The sequence below is a fragment of the Hyalella azteca genome, unplaced genomic scaffold, assembly GCF_000764305.2.
Source record: "Hyalella azteca isolate HAZT.00-mixed unplaced genomic scaffold, Hazt_2.0.2 contig7231, whole genome shotgun sequence".
In the NCBI taxonomy this organism is placed as follows: Eukaryota; Metazoa; Arthropoda; class Malacostraca; order Amphipoda; family Hyalellidae; genus Hyalella; species Hyalella azteca.
In genome coordinates this window covers 51,760-72,256 of record NW_025937359.1, presented here as the reverse complement: position 1 = coordinate 72,256, position 20,497 = coordinate 51,760, and the positions used below count along the sequence as shown (strand labels likewise).

At 36.3% G+C, this 20,497-nt stretch overlaps 1 protein-coding gene across 1 annotated transcript; it reads right to left on the bottom strand.

Moving 5' to 3' along the window:
* Positions 1 to 1,448: 1,448 nt before the first annotated feature.
* On the bottom strand, positions 1,449 to 5,917 carry LOC108669263. The gene is made up of 4 exons (XM_018156568.2): positions 5,593 to 5,917; positions 4,132 to 4,242; positions 3,165 to 3,362; positions 1,449 to 2,292 (listed from the first exon to the last, which is right to left on the bottom strand). The coding sequence occupies exons 1-4, from the start codon at positions 5,915 to 5,917 to the stop codon at positions 2,084 to 2,086; spliced, it is 843 nt and encodes a 280-aa protein (XP_018012057.1). The 3' UTR covers positions 1,449 to 2,083.
* Positions 5,918 to 20,497: the final 14,580 nt, after the last annotated feature.

The window sequence follows — 20,497 nt, the reverse complement described above, 5'->3', positions numbered from 1 at the left end:
TCGCCAGTTTCCTTTAAACCAATAATCTGCTTCATCAACGAATTCGATTATGGAGAAATTCTGGGAATGAATAAAACTGATGGCTTTAAAAATTTATTTGGATAGAACAAGAACATAATCCTGAAACAGTGAGAGACCCGTACAAAGCTTGAAATCATTAGAAATAATTTTTGATTTGAAAAACTGATCAAATTTGTACCGAAATATAGCTTATGATAAAAGGGATTCATTCAAATGAAAATGGGATTATAAAAACATTGTACGCAATAAAGTTACCATAGAGGGATTCATTGACCCCAGATAGGACTTTCATTCAGTGTTGAGGGTACGCGACATATGGTCGTGGTTCTGGCGCTTAAAACTTTATTAAATATCCGGATGGTTGAATTTATTTCCCGAAAATCTGTTGCTAATCATTGTCCATTGGGTCACGGCTCACTAACAAGAACCACGCTCATGTTCGGTAATGATTTATATATAATAATTCTATATAATTTTTGTGCTATCACAGTCACAAATGAGGTTGATTTTAACAGCAATGCAAGGCTGTCTAGGGCAATCACGAGTGTGGAGTGCATTAGAGACTTATTGAATATTTTGCTTGCATGCGAATATTCGGTTTCGTGCAGACAAACAAACTAAAGTGGTCGTCTTGCGCGGTAGTGATGTCGTGCACCTGCAGCTCATAATAAATAATAATAATGGACCACCACGAAATATCTATTTCATTAATTGCTATAGGCCACGACGGTAGCCGGTAGCCATAATTACGCCGGTACCACGCGCTCGACGGCTCAAGCGCAGCAGCATATGACTTCCCTGTTGGCTTGATGTTAAATTTGGTTATTTGCTCTCTCGGATGTATTTTGACGCTTCTACTGCGATGAACACTTTAATGAAATTGCATTCATTATCAGAATGGACAACGGATCGACAATGTTGGCGATATATGTCAAAAGAAATGTTCAGTTGTTGAGCGAGAGTTGGCCATATATGTACAGTATATTAGCTTGCAATGTGCCAGTCGCGCATATGGACATTGACTTATTAGATGTTTTAAGGCGATATGTCCTACAATAAAAATTGATACTTCACCACGGCATATAGAAGATGATTTGAGAGCGTTTCTTAATGCGTTCAACTCAATTTAATCAGTGGCTACCTAGCAAAGAATTTTTTCATGGCAATATTGCCACCTTTTCATTACTATTAATTAACGCAAATAAATAAAAATAATGACAGAAAATTAAATTTAAAAATTGTCAAGATGATCATAGCCGTAAGTTGTGAATTAATGTCGACAAAAATAAAGTTAATTAATACAAGTATTTTTTTCATATTTGCATAAAGCCAATTATTGCATTGTATTTTAATCTTGCATAGGTTATTAGGCCTAAAAAATTCATTTAGAATTTTAATTTAAGTAATATTAATTAAAGTGCAAAAACAGACAAAAAGCTTTTGTGCTAACTATTGAAATATCCTTATGGCTCCTACTTAATAAAACACATTTCTAAGAATTAGGTTATGGTACCGTTGCCTAGTGTTCTTAGCTTTTTGTTGAGTTATGTTAAATACGAGTGAGGTTTCCCGCGACAATTAAGCTGATTTAAGACACTAAGCATTAGGACATTAAGCATTTTCATTTAACGTGTACACTAGTGAACATCTTCTTCTTACTTAAAAGCAATATGAAATGATTGAGAATAAATATTCCAATGATCGGTATACCAGTCAATTCATGATCAGCTCCCTGATTCAAGATTTTTATCACCAACAAATAATTACAAACGAATATGCCGCCATGGAGAGTGCACTTACGCTATACTAGCAGTTACAATGACACGGCTTTGACCGAGACAAAAATAACCGAACGAGCACGGATTTTACGCCGTGGTCTCGAATGCTTTTCATTCAAATTTTGCCGTTTCACAAAGCAAATCTTTCGCCCCCAATAAATGAATGAGACTTCATCAAAACAGAGATGCCATTTCTGCCCTTGATTTGGTTGCCATTTTTGCCCCTGATTTAGTTGAACAAAATGACCCATGAATTTTTCTGAATATGAAGCCAGATGTCAAAGTTACAGAGTTAGCAATGCTCGACACATGAACAATAATGTTTTGGAGCAGTCTTCATCCGCTAACACGGTATTGGAGGAGTAGAAATGTCCGCATTGCTCAGCGTCGGGTTGTCCAGGATACCAGTCCGGCAGGGTGTACGGGTTCCTGTAGCTGTTGAGCCACACCCACTGTCCGTTGACCTTGTAGCTGCCTAGCCACATGTATTGAGCTGTGAACATAAAATAAGAGGAGTAACAAACGTAATATATAATTTTGTAATGAGATAACGCTCATGCAAAGTAATCGGGTACGCTGTGGGCATCTAATTACACTTGGCTAGACCCCATATCCATAATTATTATATTAGACAACTGTACCGTAGCATAAAAGGTCGACTTACTGAAATGAATAATTAACCCAGCAACAGGCGTGCCTTTTAATACCAGACGCAATTCAACTAACGCATCACACACATTATTAATTAAGAAGCATCACGTTCAGCAAAACAATTGCACGAAGAATACATACCCTAAGGATCCCATGTGTGCTTAATTGAAAATGGATCCCAGGTATTATTGCAATGCCGACTGAAATACTCAAAATACCAGACCACATGTTACGAATGTTTCGGTTCAACACCCCGCCTAAAAATTCTATCTGACACAAACTGTTTCTGTTTCATGCACACGTTACTGTCCCTGTCCAGCTCTTAACAATGCTCCTGACATCTCATACTTTACGTACTTTCTAATCAAATTTTCATATTTCAGCACCACTTGTAAACTCCGGTATCTATGCTTCTTCGTACTAAGAAATAAGTGTCAATTAATTATTTATTTCATCGGAACGAACTCAACCAATTCGGGCTTAAAAGCGTACGGAATAGACACAGAAAAACGACTATAAGATGCAAAGTTGTAAGTAAATGAGGCTATAAACTATGGTGCAAGGAACATAATGATCTCTTAATACTGTGTGGCTGCCAAAAGTGACGTGGTTTGACTTGGAACCAATAAGCACAAAGCAATTGCACTGATTAGTAACAGAAAATTGTTGTTGCATGATCTGCTACTATCTCCTCGGAATTTTATTTAGACTTACTAGTCATACCAGAAGCCTTGTAGAACGTTTGCATCTGCATGAAGTCTTGGTCGGAGCGCGCAGTGGCGAGGTCGGCTCCCAGCGACAGACAAGATGCGCGCGCTTCGCACCAATTCTTTGTGACTGAAGAAACCATGAGACACATTCCACCTGAGACATTGAAGGGTGCAGTGCAGTTCTGAAGAGGCGCCGTTGGTTCTGATGGCATGAGAGTGGAACGATATACGATGAGATGTACGACCTGGTTATAGTAACAAATTACACATATATTTCTGCGAAAACAAAAACATTTTAGGAAACGAAAGTTTCCAGTCCCATGCTTTAATTATGTAAATCTCAATAAGTTCAAACCGTCGTATGAAGAAGTTCACACCCAATGGTTCTGGTTTGTAGGAAAAAAATTTCGTTCTCCATCGATAAAGCGTTTTTTCGCAAGGGTCTTTGTCGTAGAATTGAGCCATGCACTGATTGAACGGAGCGGGAATTATATGTAAGAAATATTTGGGAAAATATTGTAATATTGCTTTTGGATGAAATAATGTAATTGCGGTGTTGCGAGATGCTCGCAGCTAGTTTGGGTTGACAGCTATCATTTATAGAAGCTAGGATGTCGGCCGCGTCAGTGTCGTCAACCGGTTAGAGGTAGAACATATAGTGGTGGGTGGCGTGTGGCGACTGTTGTAAACTGTAATATTTTTCAGATTGTCCTGTGTCCACCAGTTCTAGAACCACTGTCCTAGATGACAGAATCAATGGAATTTAAGTCGAGTTGAGAAAACGAGGATTTGCCAACAGTTCAGGTTATAAAATTTCTAGCAAGACCAATAGCATGGCTTTGCTGTCAACTGCTTCATCGATGATCATTAGGATTATCCCTACGCTTCGTTGAATTTGTCTTTGAATGGAAAAATGCCATTGATACAAAACATGTAGCAGTTACCATGCAATTCCGTTTCGTCAAACTCACTGTCCACGTCCATCATGCCACTGGGCAGACATTTGTCCTGCAGGTTCGTGCAGAACGGGTTGACTCGCGTTTCTCCGACCTTCAGGAGGGAATTTCCCGGCAGGACACAAACTGTAAAAACGGAAAGGCGACAAAAGGCATGTAGGAAATGCAAATAAAAAATTTCAAAATTCGACATCAGTATAGTTGAATGATAAGCAACTCGTTTCGCTTAAGCCGATCATATTTTGTTCATGATATGATTAATTTAAATTTACCGGCAATGCCTACATAAACTTGAATGATTTGAAGTTAAAGCTTGTTGCAAAAGATGGGACATTTATGTAAATTATTATGATCGGATAAATTCATCTTTTCCGTTCTAATGTTTAAGTCATTAGTTCCAAAAATAGTTTGTATACAAGTAACGAGTTCAGCAATGCAAGAAAGTCTAAAATTCATGTCTCGTTACTTTCTCTTTAAGTATCAAATAATGTGTGTGCTGGTATAACCTGTCCTTGTGACGCAACAATCATCGTTAGGAGCGTTGCAGCCTCCATTAAAAAACTCGATTTGGACACTTTTCACGTTTTTGGATCTTGATCGAGGTCTGTGCTATACAGGTTAACATGATGGCAATTGATTGAGTATGCAAAGCGAGTATTTCCAATTCAAATTGAATCATTTACTAATACTCATATCATTTGTGCGCGAAGGTTACACCGCGTTATAAGTTAAATGTATTAATTATGTCATTTATTCCGATTCGATTAATCTTAACATTAATTTTTTGGCAGCAATAATGAACTTTGTATAGTGTGGAATTCACATGCCAGAATATTATTATTCAAAAATTAAATTCGCGTATTTCGTAGCTGTCGCTTTTACGCATCTCATGTGGCATTTGTTCATGTGAGTAGTTTTCAGTATCGCTACGTCAACACATTCATTTCGCTACGTCAACACATGATATTTTATATATTGACTCTGTCCAGTGCGGTACGACGTGGAGACACAGGACAGCAGAGACATCATGTAGCTGTGCTATCTGACTTTTAGTTTTAATGAGAGTTATTGCTATGTGTAATTGTTTATTTACCCTCTGAAGACCTATGCAAATTAATTTCAAGCTGTGGCTACAGCCTTTAAATCAAGTTTTCGACTGTTGTTGAATGTCTGTGAATCTATAGTTCTATTCAATACCAACTTGAATTAAATCTCCTGTGTTCCATGCGCCACATCTCCTTGCCATTGCATGAATTTAACCTTGGTCAGAAAACTTTTAGACCATCGTTAGGTCATCAACCAACCATAGGTCGGATACTGAAAACCAGCGGATACTGATGTCAATATTAAATGTGGTTAATTGAGTAAATTCTTTTTTGTAAGATATCAGTTGGAACTTATTCATTCAAATTCTATATGTTAATGTACCTATATGAACCTAAATTTCACGAGAGCGTAAGCTTTTTCACGACTAACCGTCTGTACCGAAGACAGCCAAGCAGTTTGATCCTGGGGTGACCGTTAGGTTGACCAGCCCATTCCTGATGGGCTTGTCATCCCTTAGTGAGCAGTTTCCCGAGGCGTCGATGAGAGGGGTGAAACAGGCAATAAAAGCCCAGTCCCTTGTAGAGGCCCAGTTCCAGCACAGCGATCGAGACCCAAGAACACGAGAGCCGTTTTGACCATTAAAAGTGGACAACACAGCAGGGTCTGCAGACACCGGCATCCACTCTTTGTAGCGACCAAGACCTTCCCGCACCAGCCCCAACCCGACTATCAGTAGAGCAATTCCTATACGCATCTCGTGTCACTATTGCTTCAGTTCAGTTGGTATCTTTAGGAAGCTATTTCTCACATTCGCGCATCGCTTTTCAGCAATACTCTTACTACGTCGTCTGTCTAAAGGGCTTTGTATGTGACAATGCGTTGGCCCACAACTGCGGTCACCAGTGTACACGTGCGACGGGTGCGTTCGTGTCACTGAGACAGATTTAATTTACACGTGACTCCCGGGAGAACGGTAGGGAGTGGCGCACGTCAGATGAAAATTTAACTTAGATTCTTCTTGAGCGAACAAGTAAGTTGATTGGACTCAATCCAAAACTTTCACAGAGGTTCGATACAAATGACCGCTAGGGCTTATTGTGCCGTGAAGGCTCAAATTAACACCGAGTCAAACTTGATAATTGGCGAGTAAGGAGGGCATGATCCCTCCACAGTATCAGGCGCATTCTCAAATAGTTATTCAAAGTGCCGCCAGGTCAACGGCCATAACAATCGAACGCGATTGGAATCAAGCCTGTCGCTGCGCAAGATTAAAAATTTTATTCTCACTAAAACCCGTACCTCGATAAAAAGACACGCCTCAGTGCGCTTTAATTTACACGCTCGGCACATTTCAGTATGCTTTACTTGTAAATATCTGTAACACGTCTCCGGTACGCTATACAAGCGAATATTGGTTAAATCTTCAAGACATTTTACATGTAGATAGCTATAATATGTCTTCAATTCTGTTTAATTGTTAGTGGCTGTAATAGTCGACCATCATTTTATGTGAATCGGATTGAATATATAACATTTACAGATGCATGGAAATATTTTGGTTGTGATTCAACCTTTTAACGACTTATTTTAGTATCCTGTTGGCTGCTAATCAAGATACCATACAGAAATTCAACTGCGTTGCACGTGAACTGTGATTTAGTCCAGTGAACAAGCGCGGCAAAAAATGACATATAATTGTTTCATTCTTCCTAAGAATTTGTCAATATATTTAAATCCTTATGAATATCTTCCGCGTGTAGGAGTATTTAAATGTTAAAGTGACAGGGTAACTGCCTGCTTAATTATACACGCAAATTTAATCTAAGGCGTTTGTTGATTCGAGATCTTCCGCTATTCAATCATTTTTGATGCTCAGAACGGTGGCACCATTTCTCGGCGCGATGGTCAGCCTTGTTACTAGTTTTACTAAGGTAGACTGACCATTAGGAACGAATATCATTGACGACGAGTAACGGATCCGTAGAAATAGCATTGCGTTCATTCACCCCTCACATGTGCCCATCGATCCACTGAAGTCCATGCCAACCACTTTGAGGCATTTGACCTCAACATTAAAATTCCAATTACAGGTGGATTATTTCTTGTTTGGGCGTAAAATAGGCGTCGAAATTAAGATACATTTAAAATACTGACAAATCGGTTCCAGTAGTTTCACTAATGCATCAGCAGTTCATTAGTTAAGGTACCATCAAAAAATAATCTTCCGCTATGACGTTGTCTACCTTCCAAACGTTCATAAACATATAAATGCACTAATTTCATTTCAGTTAGTGTGAAGATCAAAAAGTTAATTTATATCTTTCTAAAACTATTCGATATACTCGCCTTCAAATGCAGGGCATGCTTATTTCGATGCGGTGTCCGAATTCGACCAACACTCAGTAGCATGTCCACAGTTAAATTCCACAGTTCGACCAACACGAACATCATGTCCACAGTTACAGGTTCCTCCGATGTCATTTCCAAATTTCTCGAATCGTCTGTTGTTGATTACAGCTATTGGCCAGCTATTGGTGAACAGTTGTTACAAGCTCGCAGTGCAGAAAATTCTGATGACAAAACGCTTTTAAAGTCCAGTCACCGTTTCCACTAAACAGAAATGTACGTTCATATGAGTACAGTGCTGCCGTCAATCGGAAATATTGTGAGAAAGTTTTTATACAAGCAAGTTTTTTATTCCCAACAGTACGTCGTCGAGCGTCCAGCTCAAATTACCAAATGGTTCTGATCATATAAAATCTAATGATTCTCATCTGATTCAACCTTTTGAAATTCAGCAATAAACCTTGTGATCATTCCATTCCTTAACCTAAATCGCCCAAATTCACAAACACATGAATATAAGTTTGAATATGAATATAATCTCGTTTAACGATGTTAGTTCTGTTAGTATTAGGTTTTCATTTTTGAGAGTCGATTGAATTTCTTTCTCGTCGCTGGCGTGCCTACAGGTAATAAAAACTTAACGTACAATTAGTCGTAGTTCAACTTCTGACGCTGGTTAGGTCTAGTCAATAGTCAGACTTCATCGGGATCGCTAATACCCATCATTAAAAAAATTTATTCTGGCCAACACCTATAATTACCTTTGAAACGGAATGTAAAATAAATTATTCCAAATATCTATGGAGTAGACCACGTAGATTATTTGCTGACTTAGGTAGTTGAATCCTGGGTCGTTATAAAGCCTAACTGAGATATTTTAGTTTGGTTGCGGTGGAACTAATGACGAAGAGCTTAACTTCCTACTTAGTACTTTTTGCGGTACAAGAGGATAAAGGCTCCCTGCAAACCACCATAACTGTGATATGCTCTATCTTATATAATATATAAAAGGTCCTAAACCCTACGTACCAAATACTATTGCCACAATTGTTCCGGCCATCGTTATTATTGTTTTTGAAATTGCTTGTGTCGAGTAGAATTGGGCTGCACAACTTGCCGCAAGGCTAAATTATTATTCTAATGCCTAGAGCTCTTATCGTTACATTTAAACAGCTACATTTACGTAAAAGTTCCCATATTGGCACCACAACTCCTAACCAACTTCAATGGCATTTTGTTAGAAGGTATGTAAACGTGTTATTGATTGATAAAAATTAACCTGATCCTATCGATATAATGATCTATTCTTTAGCTGATATATTTGGGGTTTAAGTTCTCAATCGTTTCAGTACAAACCGTAAAATTTACGGCTTAACCGATTGGACGGGCGTGCGGAATATAGACTACTGCAAGCCAGTCGTCGTGAAAGTGTTTATTGATTGAATGGTCTGCATGTCAAGGCAAATATTGCCATCTTCTAGCTTGTGCCCTCAAATGGGAAATATGGGTTGAATAACATTAGTAAAGACATACCTAAAAATCACTCTGGTTAGATTGATACATTCTCTAGATCAGTCAGTTCTCGTTAATTAATTCTTCACTGGTTTCTGTTGAGTTTTTGGAAAATTAATTCACGTTCTCAAAATATGCCCGGGGCTTCCATATTTCCGTATTCCCTTAGGGTACGCACACAGTGAAAGCAGGTTTGCCCGCGCGGGCAACCTGCTCCAACCTGCCACAAGAATGAACATAGGTAATAATGTAAGTGTTCACAGTGAAAACCTGTACGAATAGGCTTCTGTATTCTATGGTTTCAGGCGCCAGCCTGAGCAGGTAACCAGCACGCTGGCAACCTGCTTTCACTGTGTGCGTATCCTTATAACCTGAAACAAGCTTGCTTGGACACTACTGAACTGATACAATTTTTCCCTCCACGAGCCGATATGATAATGTGGCCTGGATTTTAATTTCACTTCTAAGCCAATATCACCCAATTTGCAGACGGATAAAAAAATTTTGACAATGCTTCAATATACGATGACAGATTTTCGTTTTCTTTTGCTGGTACTGACTAATTTTTAAAAAGTTTTGGACTAAACTAACTTAACTGAGTTTTTCGACATTCGAACCGATGATGCATAAGCGAATACGACTATTCAGAAATTAATGAATAATTCGGAATAAATGAATGATACTCCCAATGTAGAATTTCAAGTTGTAACAGTCGGTTACTTATTTGTATAAATCGTTTGCTTGGTGCGTGTATGTTGTACACATCTTGGTTATAGTTGATTTTAATTTACACGTTCGATATAAGTTCAATGCTGGCTCTCGATTTACCTGCTTTGAAGGGAATATTTAGTACGTGTTATAGATAGGAATCATGTTTAGATAATTAACAGATATTTTAAATCCTTAATGTGTTAATGTTCGAAATCAAGTCTTTTAATTAGCTTATTAACACCATACGCCATACTAATTTATAAGCAATTGTTTTTACCATTGTATTCTTGTTTTACACAACCGATTTTGATACGAACTTCACGGAAAATTTGCATTTTCGAATCTTTTGAAACGAATAAAACCTTACTTGCATTTTAATGGACATCTTTAGGACAAATCCTTGAATCCAATAGAGAACAGAGAAATTTGAAATTCAGTGGATATTCTCCAAAAGTGACTTGAATAAAAGAAATGCGAGCTTACTAAAAATAAATTCATAAGACGTGCTTCTAACTCACTTGAACAATTTTAACATATATATTTTATTTTTATAATAATAGCGGCCCAAAATTTGAACGAGATCTCATTTCCCAGGCTAATCTGAATTAACCAAACACTGAGCACAGCAGAAGTACGAGCACAAAGTTGAGCTTGCACTCGCTGACACGCAACGCTTGCGCAGCAAGCTTTATACTGTGAAGTGAAAAATGAATAAGTAAATTTGAAATATAAATACGTGCTTTGATAACTATGTATTAATTCATTGTTATAAGGATCAAGAAACTCAAAATTTTAAAGGTAATTTAAAATCTTGATTAGTTCCATACTTAATTATTACCGCTGGCTCAACTTGAAGGGGCATGAAAGATGTTTCAAGAGTAAACTTGGTGGCATGTGGTGCAATTACATAAAATATGCTAGAAAATGAAGGAATGGATGGCCCAACTCGGCTAAGTTAGCATAATCCCGATAATGCGTAATAATGCTCATGGTGGCTCGTAGATTATTTACCGCGTCAGAGAAGTCTTTAATATTGGGCAAGAACCAATGAGGTGAAGTAGCATATATTAGTATGAAAAGCGGCTCTTAGCATGCAGTAAATGTAAGAAATAAGAGGGAATGTAATTACTCTGAGGCTTCAGTAGATAATATCACAGCCAAGAACATAATTAGTCACTTCCGGACAAATCTAGCCTCAAAAAACACCTTTCTATATCTCACCTTTCACCTCGAAATCAAGGGAAAAGCAGCCGTTTGCCTCAAATTAAACTCTTAATCTAGCCCAAGAGTCAACGTTAACATAAAGCTGCACAGCTACACTGGCTTCAGAGCTACGATGCTGCAAACCACGGTAGAAATAATTTATAGAATCAGTGCCAGCAAGTACAAGTCCGAATAGATTTTCTGTCATCGATGGCCACAAGATAAGAACATATTTAAGGGAAAAGCCATTAAAGGTAACTGCAAAGAATATAATGTACGTTTAAAACTCTCTTTCAAATCCATAAGTACTCCAGACGCCGTTACCTAAATGATAAACGCATAATCAATTTTAAACGTTAACTGAATTAGGATCCTGCTTAACTTACGCGTAAAGATCCCCAGAACGGCCGAAACATTAGTTGGAACGATGGTCAACATTGTTTGCAGTTATCAAATAGACCTTTTAATTAATTAAGCCTTTAAATACGAATATCATTGTTGACGGGCAACGTATCCGTAGACATAGCAATGCGATCATGCACCACTCGCATGTACTCATCGATCCAATGAAGTCATGCCAACCAGTTTGAAGACTCTAGCATTTAACTGAAATTCTACCCCGAGACAGATTATATTTTTTTAGGTGTAGTAAATATTTAGGTGTAGCGAATGTAAATCTTAATATTTTGAGAATTTGAACTGAATTCCCCTAGTTTCGCTTACAACATTTTGTAAATATATAGGAACTTGGAAAAAAACATTAGCCGATTTGAAATTTTCTATTAATCGAACACTAATAAACAAACAAGAGTACTATTTTTATTCTGAATAGAAAACTCAACGCGTTTTTTCATACAATAACAAAAGTGCTCAATATACCTATTTTCAGATGCACGGCATAAATTAATGCTACAGCCAAGTTAGCATATGTGAATGCGGCGCTCAACGCGCTGAACAGTTATTACTGGTTCACAGTGCGAAACAACACATCATTATTATTGACACAAATTACAATTTAATATTATAGACACACTATAATATCACTGCTATTATAGACACTCAGCACATTTCGTGGCCAAGATGTTATTTTAACAGGAACTGAGTGGGCATCACTCGTGCCTGCTGCCGCTGCTACCCATCAGAAGTTCATGTAAAACGTGCGAATTTTGTTCAGAAGAATACGTTGTACGAGTAATTAGCGTAAGTAATAAAGTAGTTGTGTTTTTTCGAAGAATAATCATTTTTTAACACCCTAAATAGGTGAAGCAATAATCCTTATAAGCATTAAATACGTTAATCTAGAATCGCCCAATTCCACAAGGCACGACGAATAGAATTTAAACATTGATCAGCATGGTTAACGATGTTAGTCTAGTTCGTATTAGATTCAAATTTAAGGTATCGATAGTCGATCGAGTTTTAGTCTCCATACACGCAAGCTTACGATAATAACAACTTCAGAAACAATCTCATTCCAATTTCTGAAGCATGTTTTGGCGTGTCAATAGTCAGGCTTACTAAGGATCACTTATATACCCGTCCTTACAGAACATTGAATCAGGCCAACACTTCAACGGAATTGAAAAATAATTTTTTTTCGAATATCGGAGTTGACAATGTTGATTAATTACTGACTTGAGTTGTAGAAATCTGTGGCGTGATGAAACTTACGAACAGTAATGATTGTTTTTGACAGCTTTTTGTATGGTTGTGCTGAGGATTTTCTTCCCTACTTTGTACTGATTGTTTTACAAGAGAATAACGTCTTCTTGCACAATACTAAAACTGTGCATGGGATCTGGTCCTTTCTTATCATCCATCCAACCACTAATGCCTCATGGTCAGGCCCATGGTAACTGGTTTTCGGAATTGCTTAATTACTTGTAAAATTAGATGAGCTGCGGAGCTTGCCGTAAGGCTAAATTTGTCTGATATGTTAATCGTTTTCGTGTCGTTGGATCGAAACAGCAACATCTCCGTGTTATGTACGCCAATTTTGGCTCACACCTTCGACATTTTTAAAAGGCATGTAAATGGGTTATTAATTATAGATAATATCTCTCTTCATAATAATATATTGATCCACTCTTTCAAAATTAAAGTTAAAAATATAATAATACTAAAATATTAATTATGATTATTTTCATTTCTAAGTTATAATATTATAAAAATTTAAATTATAAATTATTACAAAAATATTATTTGTTACCACTTAATCTGCTTTGAATTACTTGTTGAAGTTATTCACATTATTATAAATCGGTAGTAATGACATGTGACGATTAATTTTCGAAATAGTGCCTGACTTGAGTGCCGTGTACAAAATCCATCGGTATTCAAAGTAGTAGAGACTTCATAAAAGTTACTGACAGTAAAATATTTCCATTCAATGATGTATGAATTAAACTGCAAGATTAAAAAAGCTTTGATTATTGTGTTGATCGTTTTTGATTGTGTTGATCGATTATTGATTCTTTTGTGTTGAAGCCAACAGTGTTCTCAATGTAATATCTGTACCACTGATGTAGAAGTTTCTATCTGGCCGTACTAAATATTGCATTCTTTCATTTGAACAGCAGGCGAGTCCAAACGTATTTACTGGTGAGCTCGTCAAACTGATATATCATCGGAACAGGAGATTAAATATAGAGTTTCAAGTCTTGCCTTTTGAGACTATACCATAAACTCGGGCTATAACACACCGTACAATAATCTATCAAGGCATACCTTCCGCATTCCAACTTCTGTTAATTTCGAGTTAAAATGTCAATGAACAAATTTAAAATGATAAATTAATTTTAAGTAAAATTTTTTTATAGAACAATTTAATTTCAAGTAAATTTTTTTTGGACTACTCTTTGCTCCTGCAAATCTCTCACCACTGTTTGTTTATGTTATGCATTTCAATATTTTTTACCTAGCTGCATTTTTAGCTTTGGATATATTCATTGGCTGATATATACTATCATATCAAAATCAAGTAACTCAAATAACATTGCTCATTGTAAACGGAAATTTCGAATCAGTGCAGCCACACCCAAGTGAGCTTGTGTCCAGTTTTAAGGAAATAAAGAACTATTGAAGAAAAAAAACTAGCATATTTTACGACCATTACGATAATTCATTCATTTACCAAATGGCCTAGCAGAAGCCACTGAAGAATTATCAACCGAGAAATGCTATAGAGAATGGACCGAGGTAACTATAGATTGAGCTTAATTATGGCATGAATTTTCTAATGTAATAACATTCCATTTTTCAATTTGGAATGAACACATTTGGGCACAAAAAGAAGATGGCGATATTTGCCTTGACATGCCAGAAACACTGAATCAACAAACGCTGGCTTGGCGACTGGCGTGCAGAAGCCGATATTGGCTGCGTGCGTCCAATTGGCTAAGCCTTATAATTGTTCGGGTTTTAATGAAACGATCGACAAACTATAACCGAACATTGAAAGAATGGATCGTTATAAAAAGAGAGAAATTATCTATAATAAATAACTCATTTACATGCCATCTAATAATGTCGAAGTGTGTGCTAAAATAGGCGTACATAGCACGGAGATGTTGCTGTTTCAATCCACCAACTCGACGACGTTCAACATATCAGGCAAATTTAGCCTTAACTACAAGCTCCGCAACTAATTTAAATCTACAAGTAAGCAATTCCTAAAACAATCCTCACGACGGGCCGGACTAAGAGGTAATAGTGGTTGGATGGATGATGAGAAAAAATAATATCCCATGCACGGTTTTAATGTTTTGCAAGAAGACGTTATCCTCTAGTGAAACAATCAGTACATTGTAGGCAAGAAAATCCTCAGCATTAATTCCACCACAACCACACAAAAAGCTGTCAAAAACATACGGTGCTGTTCGTAAAGCTTCATCACGCAAAAGAATTCTACAACTCAACTCAGTAATTAATTTACATTGTCTACTCCGATATTAGGAACAAATTTGTTTTTCAATTCCATTAAAGTTATTTATGAGTGTTGGACTGACTCTATTTTCTGTAATTACGGGCATAAGTGAACCTGCAGAGTAAGCCTGACTATTGACACGGTAAAACAAGCGTCAGAAATTGAAAAGAAATTGTTTCTGAAGTTGTTATTGTCGTTAGCTTGCGTGTGTGAAGACTGAAACTCGATCGACTCTCGAAGCCTTGAATATGAATCCAATACGAACTAAGCTAACATCGTTAACCATGCTGATCAATGCTCAAACTTTATTCGTCGTGCCTTGTGGAATTGGGCGATTCTAGATTAACGTATTTTATGCTTAGATGGTTTATTGCTTCACCTATTTAGGGTGTTAAAAAATAATTATTCTTCGAAAAAACACAACTACTTTATTACTTACGCTAATTACTCGTACAACGTATTCTTCTTAATTAAACTCGCACGTTTTACATGAACTTCTGATGGGTAGCAGCAGCAGCAGGCACGAGTGATGCCCTCTCAGTTCCTGTTAAAATAATGTCTTGGCCACGAAATGGGCTGAGTGTCTATAATAGCAGTGATATTATGGTGTGTCTATAATATTGAATTGTTGCTTGTGTCAATAATATAATAATAATGATGTGTGGTTTCGCACTGTGAATCAGTAATAACTGTTCAGCGCGTTCTTGTAGGGCCATACGCCGCATTCACATATGCTAACTTGTCTGGAGCATTCATTTATTCCGTGCATCTGAAAATAGGCATAGAATAGAATAGAATAGAATAGAATAGAAGTGTCGGCGCTGAAGAAATAGGCCCATGGCCTGTTGCCGATTCTTGAACTTTTCGTGACTTGATTCACAAGGGATCCGGCCTTTGGAACCCGATCTTTCCATAGCTGTGTTATATTCACAACGACGTTAAGTGCCTTGGCACAACAATCAGTAATAAATTCAGCATCTGAAGCATTGCTTTCGGGAACGTTAAACCAAACAAGATTAAGTTTTCTTCTCTCTCTATCAAGCAGTTCACGAGTGCTCTCGTTGGCGAGATCTCGCCTGTAGACCGCTCGTTGGCATATTGAGAATTTTTGTTATTGTATGAAAAAACGTGTTGAGTTTCCTTTTCAGCATAAAAATAGTACTCTTGTTTGTTTATTAGTGTTCGATTAATAGAAAATTTCAAATCGGCTAATGTTTTTTCCAAGTTCCTAAATATTTTCAAAATGTCGTAAGCTAAACTAGGGGAACTCAGATTCAGCTCGAATTCCCAAAATATTCAGATTTATATTCACTACGCCTAAATATTTACTACACCTAAACAAAATATAATTTGTCTCGGGTTGGAATTTCAGTTAAATGTTAGAGGCGTCAAACTGGTTGGCATGACTTCAGTGGATCGATGAGTACATGCGAGGAATGCATGAACGCATTGCTATGACTGCGGATACGTTGCCCGTCGTCAATGATATTCGTATTTAAAGGCTTAATTAATTAAAAGGTCTATTCGATAACTATAAACAATACTTACCATCGTTTCGGCCGTTCTGAGGATCTTAACGCGTAAATTAAGCAGGATCCAAATTCAGATAACGTTTAAATTAGACTATGCGTTTATAATTTAGACATCGGCATCTAGAGTACTTATCGATTTGAAACAGAGTTTTGAACGTACAATAAATTCTTTGCAGTTACCTTTAATGGCTTTTCCCTTGGAGATGTTCTTATCTTGTTCATGTGTCCATCGATGAAAGTTAATGCATTCGGATTTGTGCTGGCACTGATTCTATAAATTAGTTCACCGTGGTTTGATGCATCGTAGCCCTGAAGCCGAGTGTAGATATGCAGCTTTATGTTAAGCGTTGGCTCTTGGGATTAAGAGTTTAATTAGATTAAGAGTTTAATTAAGAGTTTAGTTAGATTTAAGTCAAGTTAGCCGTTTGCCATAGATTAAGAGTTTAATTTGAGGCAAACGGCTGCTCTTCCCTTGATTTCGAGGTGAAAGGTGAGATATAGAAAGGTGTTTTTTGAGGCTAGATTTGTCTGGAAGTGACTAATTATGTTCTTGGCTGTGATATCATCTACTGAAGCCTCAGAGTAATAACATTCCCTCTTATTTCTTACATTTACTGCATGCTAAGAGCCGCTTTTCATACTACTATATGCTCCTTCACCTCATTGGTTCTTGCCCAATATTAAAGACGTCTCTGACGCGGTAAATAATCTACGAGCCACGTTATGTATTATTACGCTTTATCGGGATCTTGCTAACTTAGCCGGGTTTGGTCATCCATTTCTTTATTTTCTTGCATATTTTGTGTAATTGCACCACATACCACCAAGTTTACAGTTGAAACATCTTTCATGCCCCTTCAAGTTAAGCCAGCGGTAATAAGTATGGAACTATTCAAAATTTGAAATTGCCTTTAAAATTTGGAGTTTTCTTGATCCTTATAATTATGAATTAATACATAGTTATCAATTTACATAGTTATTACATAGTTTATCAATACATAGTTATTTATTTATTTGCAACTTCACAGTATAAATTCTGCGGCGCAAGCGTTGCGTGTGAGCGAGTGCAAGCTCGACTTTGTACTCGTACTTCTGCTGTGCTCTGTGTTTGGTTAATTCAGATTAGCCTGGGAAATGAGAGCTCGTCCAAATCTTGGGTCGCTATTATTATAAACATAAAATATATTTGTTTAAATTTTTTCAAGTGAGTTAGAAGCACGTCTTATGAATTCATTTCAGGAAGCTCGCATTTCTTTTATTCAAGTCGCTATTCGAGAATCTCCACTGAATTTCTAATTTCTGGATTCTCTACTGGATTTAAGGATTTATCCTGAGGGTTTCCAATAAAGTACGAGTGAGGTTGCATTCCTTTCGAAGGATTCGAAAATGCGAATTTACTATGAAGTTCTGGATGAAACCGATGGTGTAAAACAAACATACAATGTTAAAAATAATTGCTTATAAATTAGAATGGGGCATGGTGTTAACAAGCTAATTAAAAGACTTTAACTTAACTAAATTTCTTAACAACTAAACTAAAACACGTATATATAAATGCTCCCTTCAACCAGGTAATTAGAGAACTAGCATCGGATTAATATCAAACACGTAAATGAAAATGAACTATAACCAAGTTGTGTACAACATACACACACTCAGCGAACGCTTTATTCATTAAGGTAACTGTTAGAACTTTAAATATAACATTAGGCGTATTATTCATTCATTCCGAATTATTCATTTATTTATGAATAGTCGTGTTCGCTAATGCATCATCGCTTCGAATGTCGAAGAATTGAGTGAAGTTAGATTAGTCTAAAACTTTTCAAAAAACTAATCCACTAGCAGAAAAGGAAAACGAAAATGTGTCATCAAAAAATTGAAGCATAGCCAGAACATTTCTTTCCATCTGCAGAAGCTGTATAATTAATGATGTAGAGGTCATAAATTAAACGTTATTTCATTGTTGGGTATTAGGCTTTTATTTAATAAATGTGTTGTCAATTTAGGATTAGTGTTAGAATATTTTTGAGAGTATTGGAACTGTGCTCAGAGATTGAGGACAGGAATAAATAGCAGTAAGAACGTGGACTTATAGAGGAAGACATCGTCGTGTGGCATGTGGAACGTAGCTCCTTGAACTGAAGACTTTTAATTTCCCGTGTTCTACGTAAACATGTGCTACGTGTCTCATTTTTATGCAGAAAGTCTGAAATAATTATTGATATGAAATAAAGTATTTCAATATGACTGTTAGGTTCACCTGATAGCAGAACCTGCTCATATACCCACGACAATGAGATGTATTTTCAATATCGACATGTTGCAGCTACTGACATGTAAAGCGAATTGAAGACATTTTACAGTTATTGACAGGCAAAGCAAACTGAATTCCTGCAGCACAAAGTTTCCAAAAACTTTGTAATAGATAAAATTTGATTTTTCTGATAAAATACGTCAGTTTTAATAACTATTCAATGAAATTGGAGCATATTTTCTCATGTTTCATAAGAAACACACAGCAAATAACACCAATGAGATTAAATACATATTATGTGTTGTCATATATCTCAGTGTTGTCATAATATTTCGTGATTTAATGCGTTTATTCATGTATTTATTTTTCTTGTGAAACATGCGCTCGCCCAACATTTTGATTAAAAAAGCTGATTTGTTATCTAAATTGATCCCATGCGCGATGAAAATCTCTAGAAACAAATAAAAATTATTATTTGTCTTACAATGTTATGACTATAATTACGAGTGCATATGATTTTTGAATATAAACTTTTTTCCAATAAACCACCAAACAAGAAGTAGAAGTAAGAATTTCTTTCGCAAATAAAATCCGTTATATAAATTTCATCGAATGTCATTGCTTCATTCACTGAAAGAAATTTCCATGACATTAGTAGATATAATAGAATTCATTAAAGTAAAAATATTTGACACATGATTAGCTTTCCTAATTAAGGAAAAAAACAGTTGAATTTATGCGTCAGAATGATTGTCTGACTGCAACAAATTTCTCGACATTACTGAGGTGAGACATGCTTGAGTCAGTATATATTTATCGTACTAAAGGTCAGTGAATCTCATGCTACAATAACGAGCAATGGGATTAAACACATCTTACTATATAATTTTTTAATTTCATGAATATTTGTTATATCTGTACATGTATTTGTAATATCAGTTTTATTAGTATTTTGCGTATCTGAAGGCTTGTGGATTAGTTAAATGCTTCGTTCAATATATTAAAGCATGAATAAAAAAATATTTTTATTGTTTCTAATTCACCTAAATAGTTTCATAGGTAGATACTGAGATAGCAGTCGTTCAAAATAATCAAAATAATTCTACCAATTGATTTAAATTAACTAAATTTTTCTAAACTATGAATATCATAAAGCAAGACGTTAATCAAGCTTCACTCATAATCATAATTAGCTATCCTTAATATACCAAACTAAAGTTATGTATAAAGGATATGCATTTATGCAGAGACATTAAGCATATTTTAGGTTTGAACAAGACATTACATTACTAATCATTTTGGTTCGCGGAGTTTGCTGAAGGTTAATCAACAGTTCACACCAGGTTAGTGACGTAATCAGAATTTTATTATTGTATTGGTTGGAACATAGAAGAATACATAAAAAATACTATTTGGTTAGACATCTTCGGCTTTTATAAAATTTTAGTTGCCTTTAACTTCACATAATATGCAGTGATTGAGACCTACGAGCGCAACGGTAGATCTGATCATTCGAAGTGGACAACACTGCATGGTATGTAGACCCCGGCGTCTCTTCCGTGTAGCTACCTTGACTCTCCGTCACCTTGACTATCCGTGATTTATTCATGCACATAAATCTGACAACTTAAACATATATTTTTTGCGACTTGTTTTCATTGCGAGTTTTTGGGACATAATTCTTAATTAATTACGGAACGGGTTATAGAAAAACAGTTTTTCTGCGACGCGAATTAGATTTTCATTGGATTATTAATGAATAAAAGGTACATCAGCCGCTCTGCGTGACTTCAAAATCGATGTTATTAATGGGTTCTTTACACGCTCATTTTGTATTGGTTCGTTGAT